General features: G+C 51.6%; 1 protein-coding gene across 16 annotated transcripts in view; it reads right to left on the minus strand.

The window, feature by feature from the left end:
* Epb41l1 (erythrocyte membrane protein band 4.1 like 1) overlaps window positions 1-13212 on the minus strand; it is a 120672-nt gene that overhangs the window by 3431 nt on the left and 104029 nt on the right. For 9 of the 16 annotated variants that reach the window (XM_041670546.1, XM_041670545.1, XM_041670544.1 and 6 more), the window contains 6 exons: window positions 12628-12738; window positions 10991-11398; window positions 9266-9370; window positions 6695-6775; window positions 2421-2507; window positions 1546-1629 (listed from right to left, as the gene is read on the minus strand). In XM_041670546.1, coding sequence (XP_041526480.1) covers window positions 1546-1629; window positions 2421-2507; window positions 6695-6775; window positions 9266-9370; window positions 10991-11398; window positions 12628-12738 — 876 coding nt within the window. The remainder of the gene's footprint in view (window positions 1-1545; window positions 1630-2420; window positions 2508-6694; window positions 6776-9265; window positions 9371-10990; window positions 11399-12627; window positions 12739-13212) is intronic. The other 7 variants (XM_041670554.1, XM_041670553.1, XM_041670552.1 and 4 more) reach the window with 4 other exon arrangements.

A 13212-nucleotide genomic window follows, 5' to 3' on the forward strand; every position in this document is an offset into this window, starting at 1 on the left:
GGAGGGAGGCAAGGGTGAACCAAAGGGGCCCCTGAGTGGTGAGGTACAGAGGAGAGCTTCCTGAGCCATACACTGTTGAGTGTGCTGTGTGAGGCATTCCCATTCTCTCAGGTGTTTTGAGAGGTTGCTTCCTGGGAAATGTGACAAGGTGACAATGCTACAATGCAGGCGAGTGTTATCAACCCGACTTTCCCTTCTGTGGGTCAGCTGGACCTTCAACTCAACCCCCAGGGCTCAGCCTGGCTCCTCAGGCTCCAGTCATGGCTGGGCCTCTTCTGTTCTTCCTGGCAGCTCAGATGTGCACTTGCTACAGGCTCCTTCTCAACCCTTCCTAGTTCCCTGGCTGTCACAGCTGATGGTCCCTAGGAATGCCTTCCTCCTCTGTCCTGTTCTCTTCCAACTTCCCCTTGGCTCAAGACCTCAGTCCAGGCCTTAGTTCTCCTTCCTCTACCTCCCCACACCTATCAGACAGACAGACAGCTCCAGGGAGCCTGTCTCCAGAGTCACTACAGTTACATTTCCTCTTGACTAGGATCCTCTATGATCAAATCAGCCCCAGGGTCTGGTGCCTATCTTGTCTGCCCCCACTCTACACTTCCTTGATCCAAGGGCATCCTAATTTCTCAGTCCCCTATCTACACACTGCTTCCTGGTTTCCTACAAACACACCTCCTCCAGCAGCCTGAAAGTCCAGGAAGGTTGATGGTCACTTAGCTTTTTTTTTTTTTATTTTTTTTATTTTTTTATTTTTTGGTTTTTCGAGTCAGGGTTTCTCTGTGGTTTTGGAGCCTGTCCTGGAACTAGCTCTTGTAGACCTAGACCAGGCTGGTCTCGAACTCACAGAGATCCGCCTGCCTCTGCCTCCCGAGTGCTGGGATTAAAGGCGTGCGCCACCACCGCCCGGCTGGTCACTTAGCTTTTGCTTAACGAAGAGGTAAACACCCAGTGTCTCTGCCCCTCCTGCTAGCATAGCATGCCTCCTGGTTGCTGTACCCTCAGGTGCTCTGCAGAGAGTCCCAGGACCCTCCTCAAACTCCATTCTCTTCTCTCTCTTGTTTTGGGTAAGTGGGCCAGCAGGGAGGACAGGACAATGACTATACCATTGAGAAATATCTCCATTCCTCTTCACTTTATGTTTTGAAACAAGTGCCCATTACATTGCCCAGGCTGCCCTGGACATTCAGTTCCACACCAGCTTTCTAGGTAGCTGGGGCTAGAGGCTTGTACTATCAGGCCTGGCAAACAGCGACTTTTTCCAAATGACACTGTCTGGCTTTGGGGAGCTTCCCGTACATCACTCTTCTGAACTCTCCTGGCTCTCAAGGCCTGTAAGAGGCAGACATCATTGTTTGGAGAGAACATCTGACCCCACGGGTTAGCTGCCAACGCTGTGTGCAAGGCCTACTCCCAGACAACAGTAACACAGGGCAGCGCACTCCAAAACTGGCCAAGGTCCTCCTTAGAGAATGAGGAGCCAGGGGCCAGCATGGTACAGCCACTGGGGCCCTGAAGCCCGCTGGGGCCCGGGAGCCTGCTGCTACTCACTTTGGTGACATGGGTGGTGGTGGAGGTTGAGAGTGTTTCCGCAGTGGCGCCGTAGGTGCTGGTGAGGACATCTTTCCCGATGATCTGCAGAATATAACCACCCCCACCCCGGGGGTCAGGTCAGGGCACTGGGCTCTGAAGGAGCAGGCAGGGCTAGGGAAAATTTCCCAGGGAGAAGCAGGGGCCCACGAAGGTGAAGCAGGGATGCCAAGATGCTTTGAACTATCATTCATTCTTATACAATACCAGAATCTTTCCACATCTAGACCTAGAACATTCCCAAACCCAGGCATCTGTAACTCTTAGATGAATCCCTAAGGCCCAGCGTCCTAACAGCAGCCTAGAATGGAAGAATCCTAGAAAAATGACCAGATGTATCCAGGCAGCAGACAGAGGCCCCAGGACCTCGTCCTGTCATAGGCAGGAACATGCTCTCTCTGGACTAGGTATTGAGAACAACAGAGAATGAAATTATCAGAAAAGACCTCTAATGACAGATTCAGGGTCACCGGTGGGGCGGTCACCAACAGAGTCAGCCTAGAACCAAGCCTCTGGACTCCTAACTCCCTGCTCTTACTGCTTTATAAACTGACACAGCAGTGTGTGTGTGTGTGTGTGTGTGTGTGTGTGTGTGTGTGTCCTGTTTACCCTCAGGCCTGATAACAATGCTTTGGTTACATGGGGGGGGTGCTGATGGGCACCTTGGGGAGCATGTGGGCATTTGAAATGGTACTGAGCGCCTCATCACTCTTGCTGTGGCTGTGTGCTGGCACACTCAGCTCCAAGTCCCCTGGCCCCTCACTGCACTTGCTGTGGCTGTGTGCCCGCATGCCCGGCTCCGAGTCCCCTAGCCTGAGCTGTTCCTGCCTACTTACCGGTGAAAGAGAACGGATTTCCGTGGCCACCGTCTGTGGGCCGGGGATCATGGCAGCTGCCCCCTTCCCGGACTTGAGACTGTTCTCCTGGGGAGACAATAGTGCTCAGATGGCCAGGTCTCAGGTCAGTAGGCCTTTAGGAGAGCCAGGGCATGTGACCATGTGGTCATCATCACCACAGGGTTGAGAAGCAATACAGAAGCAGAGAGCTGAGGCACCCATTCCGTCCTCCCTTGCTCAGTCCCACACACACATGCATGCTTGCTTGCACACTCACTCCGCAAACATTTACTGAATCCCTGCTATTAGGGATGCCAAGGTGAACAGGATACAGTATTGCTCTCTGGACACCCTAAAAGGAGTTGGGTCACCCAGGCTCTTGTCCTGGACCTGCTGTGAACCTTGAGGCAGAGCCACCCCCTCCCTACTGTCTGTGGAAAAGGACCTTTGTCTATTCCTCTGGAGCCCTTGTGAGGAGAATATGGAAAGGCGGTTTGTAAACCAGAATCTGTTGGTAAATGCAGGAGTGCAGGTGGATGAACCATGTAGGTACTTCCCGGGACCTGCCAGACACGGCATTCACCAGGTACGTGCATGCGTGTGACTCATTCAACCTTCGCAGCCACTGAAGGCAATCCCTGGCAGCAGTCCTATCCTACAGGGGACACATAGTATGTGGCTTGTTCACGTCCTACAGCACGACAGTGGTGGAACCAGGAGTCAACTCCCAGCTGGGCAGCCTCCACGGCTGCTAGGTGCTTGTGGTCCAAACCAGCATTCTGCCCTTGGAACTGTCACTCTTGAGCCAGCTCCCCCGGCCTTATTCTAGATTCTAACTGCTAGAGCTCCCTGGAATTGTCACTGGACTTGGTGTCCTGTATCTGGCCAAGGGACACTGAGGGTCTTTTTGCTGTCTCTCATGTCTGCATAGTCTCCAGCTCAGCTTGGCTATGAGTTTCTCAGCTAAATGGAAAGTCTCGGTCTGTGCACGGCAAGGACCTAGACTGCTGTCTTCCTGCCACAGCATGGGGGGAGGACGGAGCCTCTGCCACACCTGCTCCTGCCCTGACTGTCGGTGACCAGGTCACTTGGCACACCATCCTGAGACACATTCCCTACATCTTGGGTCCCAGACTATAAGGCCATTTCTAGCAGTGTTTTCTTTCTCTCGCTTAGTCAACAGACACCGGCTCCCCTTGGGTCCTTCTGTCTCTCAGACTATGCTCACATACAGCTTCTGATTCTCTGTCTTCCCTCTTGTCCTGAGGCTAGCATCCACGGCTCCTCTCCATCTTCATGGTGGAAACAGAAGCCAGTAAATACGACACAGGTTTTTTAAAACCTAGGTGTTCCCCCCTCCCAAGCTGGCTGTATTCATAGCCAGAACTCAAGGAAGCAGTTCCTCTCCCTAGGCAAGGCACCCCCCTCTGCATCTCTCCTCAGGGGTTCCCCTCCATCCACCTGCAGATACCCAGGAATTTCTACTGCCTCTCTGGTGCCACAGTCTCCTATCCTACCTGTTGCCCAGATCTTGAACCCTAAATCTTTAAAACCAATCATCTCCTGAGCCTTTCCCTGGAAACACACTACAGATGTCTCACACTGTAGTCAGACCTAGAGCAGAACTGGTTGCTTGAACCTAACACAAGCATTACACTCCCCTCACACTACTCCAAGGGGCATCACCGAGAGGGCTTGTGAACACAGACTCCTAGGATCCCCAAGTTTCTGAATTAGGAGCTTTGGAGCAGGGTGGGGGACTATGCCTTTGTTGCAGGCAACTGGGACCACACTGTAAGCACCACTGGCCAGTAAACACTGTCCCCAGCCCATCCGTCCGTCCTGTCTCCTGGGCATCCTACCAGTGCCCACACACTGCACTTTCCTACTCCAGGATCTCCAATCCCTAACTCGGGGGCACCTACCTTCTTCAACCCTGGCAGTGCCCCTGCTGGACACCAGCAACCCTCAGACAGTTTCCCACCTTCTCTCTCTGGCCTAACGTGGGCCCCAGGGCTAGAGATGCTGTCTCCTCCAGGACTGGATTCACAGTACCTCGAATATCGTGGGTATTCAATAAATATTTATTAAAGGTCCAGGCCACACTCACACAAGCTGATAACATAACCAACACACGCAGCTAACGACAGGCTTCTACTCTAGAAACACTATTGCCCTGTTGTCCCCAGGACAAAGTTTAAACCATCCTACATGGCATTGGGAACACTTCAAGCTCTGGTTCAGTTCTTCTTTGCAGTCCTCTCCACCGCCCTCTCCTCCTCCTGTACACACCTACCAGCCAGATGTGCTTCCTGCCCTTAGGTCTGCTCTCCACAGCTGGAAGTCTTCTCCTGTGACCACACCTCAAGCCATCCCTCACTCACAGCTCTCCTGTCCCTGCCTGGGTGACACCTTCCCCAGATCCTCCTAGCAGAGATGTCACTCACAGCTTCATCCCAGTGGCCCCTAAGGTAACTCTGTTGCACTGTTCCATGAAGGCAGGAGAGAGACAGCAGCAGCTGACACCTGGGGACACCAAGGCCAGGTTGTGCTCGGGGACTCTGCACAGGGTACTTGCTCAAGCTTGCAGGAGCCCTTAAAGGCTGTATTGTGTCCACCCCACTTTACAGAAACGGTAGTAAAGGGTTTGGGAGGTGCAGGTGACTTGCCCAAAGTGAGGGTTGGGCCTTGCTCATCATTGCGTGCCCAAGACGGACATACAGACAGGTACTGTGATGACAACTGAACAAAGAATCCTGTAGGCAGGGGGGCCTCTGCAGCACGGGGTCCCTGTGCTAGGCAGACAGCAGACTCATCAATGTTTTCTGGACAAATGGACAGATGGATGGATGGATGAGGAAATGGATGGAGTAGCTGTCTACTCACCATGAAGAGGAATCTAAATGTTTCCTTACAAGTATCTCAATGCCTCAGAGTAACGGTTTGGAGAGAGCAAGAACTGACCCACAAGGGAAATGGTGCCCTCTGGTGACTGATTTAAAGTACTGATCGTAGAGACTGATTTCTTAAAACAACCCACCTGCTGAGTACTCTGACTTAAACCATCTTCTCCGGTAGAGGTCAGGGGTCAGACAAGGGAAGCCATTCAAAAACAACTCTCTAGCTCAGGAAATATCTGGATCAGACATTGCTACACTCTACAGCCCCAGACCCATAAAGCTGATGTTCACACAGGTCAGGACAGGGGCAGAGCAGAGTGACCGCCAATGAAACTGAGACTTCTGGTGTCAGAGTGCCTGAGGCTAAACTGGGATTTATTGGTCATGTGACCTTGGGTTCATGCCTTTATTTCCCCCTGAACTTGTTTTCTCATTTGTAAAGGATGTCAAAGAAAGAACAATGGATACCACAGTTTATAACCCAAAGGTCAGACATCTCTGGGGACTGCCTGGCACCACAACCTGGTTCGAATATGCTGTCTGTTCGATTTCATTGTTACGGGCTGTAGAGTAGTGGTTCTCAGCCTGTGGGTCTCAACCTCCACAAGGGTCACATATTAGATATTCTGCATATCAGATATTTACATTGTAAATCATAACAGTAGAAAGATTACAGTTATGAAGTAGCAATGAAATAATTTTATGGTTTGGGGGTCGCCAAACCATGAGGAACTGTGTTAGAGTCACAGCCTCAGGAAGGTTGAGAACCACTGCATTAGAGTCTCATAAGAAGCTGTGAGCCACACAGAATGGGGTGACTCCTGTTTTATAGATGAGGACACTGGAAGCCAAGGACTTTACTGGTTAGACAGCAAATAAACAGCAAATTCTGCAAGGTCCCTTTAGAAGGCATCCAAAACCTCTGTGTTTCCAACCCAGGTTCACTGCTGCCATCTACTGGTCACAGTGAGAAAGTGTTCTGAAACTGCTGGTGACTGGTTTGGGTTTGCTGTCAGGATAGGAGTGGGGTGGGGCTTTCAGGCTAATGTCTACCTGCAGGTAAAAGTCACCTGGTATTGTAAGATTCCTGCAGGCCGAGAATCAGGCCATTCTACCCTCCCTCTACTCCTGCATGGCTGAGAGGGCCTGGATAACTGCGACTCTGGGACTCCACTCCCAACGTTATTCAATCTGGAAAACCAAAGACTGACTACACTATGTACAAAGGCATCCAAGGAACCAGACAACAGGAATCCAGTCATCTGTCTCACCACCATGAGGGCAGCTAAGATCTTCCTGAAACAGCTGCCAAGTTCTGGCTGTTGTGGGGAATGAGGGGTGAGTCAGAGAGAGGAATCGCCTGATCCCACTTACCATAGTGGTGGAGACTGTCTCTGTGGTGATGCAAGGGGGGGTCACCATGAAGTCTTTCCCCACGGGGGCACCCCCATCAACCTGAGAAGCAGAGGAGGAGGCATTAGAGACTATGTCACCTGGCTTGTGGCAGTCCCAGTTACAAAGTGACAAGCTTCGTGAGTGGGGGCGTGCACCGGGGGTGGTCACGGAGCACTTTAGAGGGCCCCAAGGCTCTTCACAGGGTCCATTTCACTGTGCTACTGAACAAAGGAAGGGTGACCACATCTAAGTTGATGAATTCTACCCAAGCTTTGATTTAGCAACCCATGGGAAGTTAACATGGCATGTTGGTTGGTTTTATGTCAACTTGACACAAGCTAGAGTCATTTTGGGAAAAGGGATTCTCAACTGGGAATATGCCTCCACAAGACTGGCCTGTAGGCAAGTCTTCCAGGCATTCTCTTGACTGATGTGGGAAGACCCAGATCACCGGAGGCAGAACCATCCTTGGGCAAGCTGGTCCTGGATGGTATAAGAACAAGGCTGAAGCTGGATGGTGGTGGCTCACACCTTTAATCCCAGCATTCAGGAGACAAAGGCAGGCTGATCTCTATGAGTTCAAAATCAGCTTGATTCTACAGAGCTAGTTCCAGGACAGCCAGGGTTACATAGAGAAACCCTGTCTTGAAAAACCAATGCCAAAAAAAAAAAAAAAAAAGTAGACCGAGCAAGTTATGAGGAGCAACCAGGAAGCAGCGCTCCTCCATGGCCTTTGCTTCAGTTCCCACCTCTAGGTTCCTGTCTGAAATTCCTGCCTTGACTTTCCTCAGTGATGGCTCATGACCTGAGAGCTGTGAACCCAAATAAACCCTTTCCTTCTCGGTGTTTTTGGCCATGGTGTTTTATACTACAACAGAAACTGGTGCTTTTTAAAAGTTCTCCAAGAAACATGAACAAGGAGACTTTAGCAGAAATAAAACCCACCACACAAGTTAGGACATGCTTCCTAAGTGGACTTGGAATAGTGGACACAGGGCTGGGGTCGTAGCACAGGTGGTAAAGTGCTTGCTTAGCATGCATGAAGCTTGGGTTTAACTCCCAGGCCCCATTAAAACAAAACAAAACAAAAAAACAACCAATTGGATATGATACAACCTGTAACCCCAGCACGGGGAGACTGAAGCAAGAGGATCAAAAGTTCAAGGTCATCCTCAGCTGCACAGTAAGTCTGAGGCCAGCCTGGGATAGCTGGTAGGAACCCTGTCCTCATGAGGTGAGAGACAGAGGGAGTGGCAGAGAGACGGAGACACATGAGTAAGTTCTAAACTACCTGAGAGCAAAGGGTATGGTGTAAGGCAGAGGTGACTCGGATCTAATAATTTTAAATAGAAGCAGATATGAATATCTCTGTTGGCATTACGCCTATTCTCCACCCCCCCCCACGACAGCATAAAAAACGATGTCAGTCTTCTGACATTTTGATGACAAAGAGCTACCAGGTTATGGGGTTTGAGGTCATTTTGGTTTCTTTATACTTTGCATTAAAACAAAAGCTACGAAAACAAAGCAAGTCAGAGAAGACAAGCGGGTTGTCCAAGGTGACCCAGCTCATGATACTCCCGTGGCGCGAGACACCTGTACAGCCGTTAGTTCGCACGCTGGAGCAGCAGGACAAAAAGATGCTGGAAGCCGGGCAGTGGTGGCGCACGCCTTTAATCCCAGCACTCGGGAGGCAGAGGCAGGCGGATCTCTGTGAGTTCAAGGCCAGCCTGGTCTACAAGAGCTAGTTCCAGGACAGGAACCAAAAGCTACAGAGAAACCCTGTCTCGAAAATCAAAAAAAAAAAAAAAAAAAGGATGCTGGAAATGACAGTCACTTGTGCTACTCTGTGTCATATTTCAGGTTGTTTGTGCTGGGGGTGGAAGCCAGGGCAAGGCTCTGCCAATGACCAACCCATCTGCTCAGTCCTTCTTGCAGCCAAGACAAAGATTGGTCACCAGGAGAAGGGACTGAGCACTGTAGCCCTTCTGGGCAAGAAAAATTAGGGGCCATCTTCCAGACCCACAAACTCAGCCCTATAAGCCTTCAGATCTAAAGGCCCACAGAGGACACATGGAAAGTATGTGTTAAGTTGTGGGCTGTGTCTAGGCAGGCCAGCTGTCCCGGGGTGCAAGTGAGCTTCGACTCACTAACACAGACACCTTCAATTATTTGACCTTGGTTTGTTCATCTTGCCAATCTAAAGTAGAACCTCCATGCATAAGAAGTGACCCAGGTGAGCTGTTCTGATTGAACAGCGATGAGATTTCTCCTTTTCTCTCCCCCAAGCCACCTTGGGGCAGAACCTCTCCACCCCTGTCAAGCCACCGTGAGTGTTGAACACTCCCAGGAGGAAGGAAGCAGGATCACCCTCATTTACAGATGGGGACACTGGGCTTTAAGAAGCACGGTTTTTCCCCACCATTACCACCTCAGCCCTCAGGGAGGATGAGGGAAGGAAAAGGCTGACCAAAGGGCTTGGCCATTTACTGACGACCTTCCCTCAAATGCCCGATCCCCATGTCAGGCTACAGAGGAGGCGCAGGTTACCTGGGTGCTGTCTGCAGCAGAGACTCGGCTCTGCAGCATGGCCTCCGGCTCGATCTTCTTTCTGATGGCCAGACTGCTGACGGTCATGGTTTCTGCTTTCACGGACTACGGAGACATGAAGGGGACACCTGAAAACTCAAGCCCAGGCACAACTCCTGTTCACAGGCAACTGGGATGCAGGAGGAGCCAACGCCACTCCCAGCATGAAGAAGGCCTGACCCCATGCCCCAGGGGCCACATGTCTTTCTGAGGCTGCACTAAAAGGACGGCTAAACTCGGTGCTCAGAGTTTTTCTTCCAGACATATTGCCGCTTCAGGTAAACCACTATTCAAGGCAAGAATTACACACATGGAAATATCCAGGGCCAGACAGCAATGGAAACTGGTGAGGGGGTTAGCTGGCCGAGAGAAACAGAAAGCAAGTGCCGTTCTGCTCAGGTTTGGCTTTTAGCACAGCCTCTGCTCTGTCTGTCTGTCTGTCTGTCTATTATACCCATTTATTTATTTATTATTTATTTATTTTATAAGGAAATGTAGTGTTGTGATTTTTAAATTAAAGCCAGAGAAAACACATCAGTTGGCCTCCTGCGGCCCAGGGAGACCAGCTTACAAACCGGACTCGTGTGACTCAAGCCACATGCCCAGTTTCTTTGGAGTCTTCTCCTAGGCCTAGTTCATGGCTATACACACTGCAGGTTTGATGAATGGAGCCTAGCTTGTCATGTAGTTGGAAAGAAGAGGGAGAAAGGAGGGATTCTTCCAGAATCCTGTGATCTAGTCGCTCGTTCAATTAATCATCCCTTAGTGCTGAGTGTGAGCCAGCCTTACAGCAGCTGGCACCTGGCGGGAGGGCAGAGCCACCCGCCACTGTCCTGACTGTGCTGGGGAAATGTTAGTCAAAGCAAGGCAGGGCGGAGCAGGATGTGGTGGGGACAGTACTGCCACCCGGGTGGCCAGAAAAGCATGGAGAAGGGATGTGTGAGTTCCGTCCTGATCACTGTAAGGGAGGCACAGAAAGGAACGACAGTTCTTCTGCCTAGAGGGTACAGCATGGAGCAAGAGTCCTGGATGGATGAGCTGGTGATCACTGCCTGGGAGGGAGGGAGGGAGGGAGGGAGGGAGGGAGGGAGGGAGGGAGGGAAGGAGGGACGGAGGAAGGGAGGGAGCTAGAGGTAAAGGGCAAGGATGAGTTTCTGAAAACCAAGGGGTCTCAAAGCAGAGAAACCCAGATGCTGGCCCTGCCTCCTGCCCAAAGGCTGTGTCTTCTCTTTTCCTGGAGTGTCCACTCCATACCGAGGTCTCAGGACCTGACGGGTTTAAATAACGGCCTCTTCTGCAGGCCCTGGGAAAACGAGCCCTGGCCTGAATCAAGAGAAACCACTCAGGTTTCAGACCAGCTATGGGAGCCTCGAGAGTCCACAGACACATGCTCTCTGCAGGTGCCATGCAACACGGGCAGGGGGCCGAGGAGTCGTCGGTAAGACTGGCATCACTTGACCTCAGCAAGCGATGGGGTCACAGGGTTAAAACACCATGGGGCGTGTGTTAGGGGTGAACCGACACAAAAAACATGCGGTCGCAGAACCATGCTGTTCTACGGAGGGGGAGTCATGCAACACCAGACAGAGCTTCAGGCTGCAGCTGATGGCTGGTCTTCTCATGGCCCAGGGCCCTCCGAACATGCAGTGCCCCTTTGGACTGGATCTCCACAAAGCTCCACTGTACCTCAAACTGGGGCATTTCTGGGGTGGAGCAGGCCCCTCGATCTGGACTGTCCTCGATTCCCCCAGACTCGTCCTCTTGGCTGGAGGGCCCCTTGAGATCCCGGGAGAACACCAGGCCTTCGGTCTCAGAGTCGCTCTTATCCCGGTCGAGCTCGGGGAGGCTTCGGGAGAAGTCTTCGAAAGCGCTGCCGTGGTAGTCACCAATAACCGTGAAGTCCACCTCAGCCTCCAGGCTGGATGTGGAGCTGACCGTTATGCTGGAGCACTTGCGTTCGATGGCCAGGTGGTTGTCCTTCAAGAAGACTGCATCCCTCTCCTGGTCCTGGTCCTCATCTCCTGTGTCACTCTCTGGAGCACGAGGACGTGGTGGTTTGACTTTCTCCTCCGAGCCCTCCCTCAGCCCTGCTCTCTATGGCCAGATAAAACCAGGGAAATGGGGATACGGGGTAGGGAGAGAGAGAGAGGTCAAGATAGTCAGAAGAATGTCAGAAGGAATCTCAAGGCTGCGACGATGTTCTCAAATGGAAGAGCAGGTCAGGAAATGAAAAACACGCCCCAGGAAGCTTTCCTTGGAATCTAGCACAAAACAAAATGAAACAAAAACTTCTCAGAGAGGGGATGCTCCTTTGGAGGGTCTTGCAAGGACGGCAAAGCAAGCTGGCATCCTTCCAGCGAGCTCTGGACAGGAGGCCCCCTCCAAGGCTAGGATCCGAAAGCCTATCAGAAGCAGCACTGTGCGAAAGGCAGGGATGGAGGCCTGGACCACAGGCCCATCCGTGCTGGAGGCATTGAGAGGTAAACTGAGGAAGGAGGGCAGGGATTCAGAGGAATTCAGGAGAGGAGGCAAAGAGGCTGAAGCTGGGAGCTTGAGGAACACAGAAGTCAGCAGCCTGTCAATTGCACTGAGTCTTTTGGGGGAGGGCCAGCATCAACCAGGGAAAGGAGAAATTCTAGCTCCAAGAGAGTTCAGTATCACTTTGAACTCTATGGTAACCATGGAGAGGAAGTTCTGGCCCCATCAGTGTAATTGACGACAGCAGGCCAAGGGAATGCCCAAAGAGCACTAGCAAACTTTGTCCTAAATACATACCTCTCAACTGGCCTGTCAGGGATTAAACAACACATGGCTCTGCTTATTTGCTTACTTATTATTTCTTTGTCTTAGTTTGAGACTTTTTTTTTTTTTTTTTTGGTTTTTCGAGACAGGGTTTCTCTGTGGCTGTGGAGCCTGTCCTGGAACTAGCTCTTGTAGACCAGGCTGGTCTCGAACTCACAGAGATCCGCCTGTCTCTGCCTCCCAAGTGCTGGGATTAAAGGCGTGAGCCACCACCGCCCGGCACTGCGACTTTTTTTTTAAAGACCAATCTAACACCCATAAAATGTTTTGAAAAAACTCAGCTTCGGGCTCTGGAGGTTCAGTATGCTTCAGACAGTATGCTTCAGAGATTCATTTGTGAACCAGCCTCCCATTGGCCAGGTTCTGGAAGGTTGAGAGGTGTGAGGAACACATTCCAGACAAGCCAGACTGTGAACAGCCACAGGGGGTTGGCTACTTGAGCAGGTGGGAATCTAGGGAATGAAGCATCCCAGCCGGATGAAGATGAACAAGTCATCTAGGCACAGTGGGACTGTAGAGACCTGAGGGCCCGGAGGGCTGGCGAATCTCAGGCGCCCCCCCTTCCCAGGGGTGTTTGGTGCTAAGCGGCTGAAGAAGCTCTTCTCTTCCCTGCCCGCATCTCCGGATTTGTTCTGGATTAGAGAAGACAGTTAGTCTTAAGGAGGCAGAAAGACACTAGAGAGGGAAGCAGAGTGGAGGCAACCTCTGGACTGTCAGCTTCCACAAGGCAGGGTACCAGGGATGGGAAAGGACGAAGAAAGATCACCGGATAAGCCAAGCAAGATAGGGAGGAATTTAGCAGGTGAGACGAGCAAGGCAAAGCAGATATGTGAGTTACTGCTACTGGTGGCGCCTTCTCTGTGGTTGTTGTGTGACCTTCTGGACACAAGGTCACACCAAAGGCCGGGGGATCAAACAAGCTAACAAGGGCTAAGCAGACGGCCCCATCTTTCAGCCTGGGCTATCTCAGGACCATGTAGGAGAAGACCTTGTGGGGTGAACAAGCAGCATCATTGCAGGAATGACGAGGGGCCACCAAAACATGCCTCTAAGAGCTACAGAGCATGCGGTCAGTTTCCACAAGTGGGGACTTGGTGGGGGTGGGG

The sequence above is a fragment of the Microtus oregoni genome, unplaced genomic scaffold (genome assembly GCF_018167655.1).
Source record: "Microtus oregoni isolate MIOR12 unplaced genomic scaffold, Mior012 000020F_ref0000438, whole genome shotgun sequence".
In the NCBI taxonomy this organism is placed as follows: Eukaryota; Metazoa; Chordata; class Mammalia; order Rodentia; family Cricetidae; genus Microtus; species Microtus oregoni.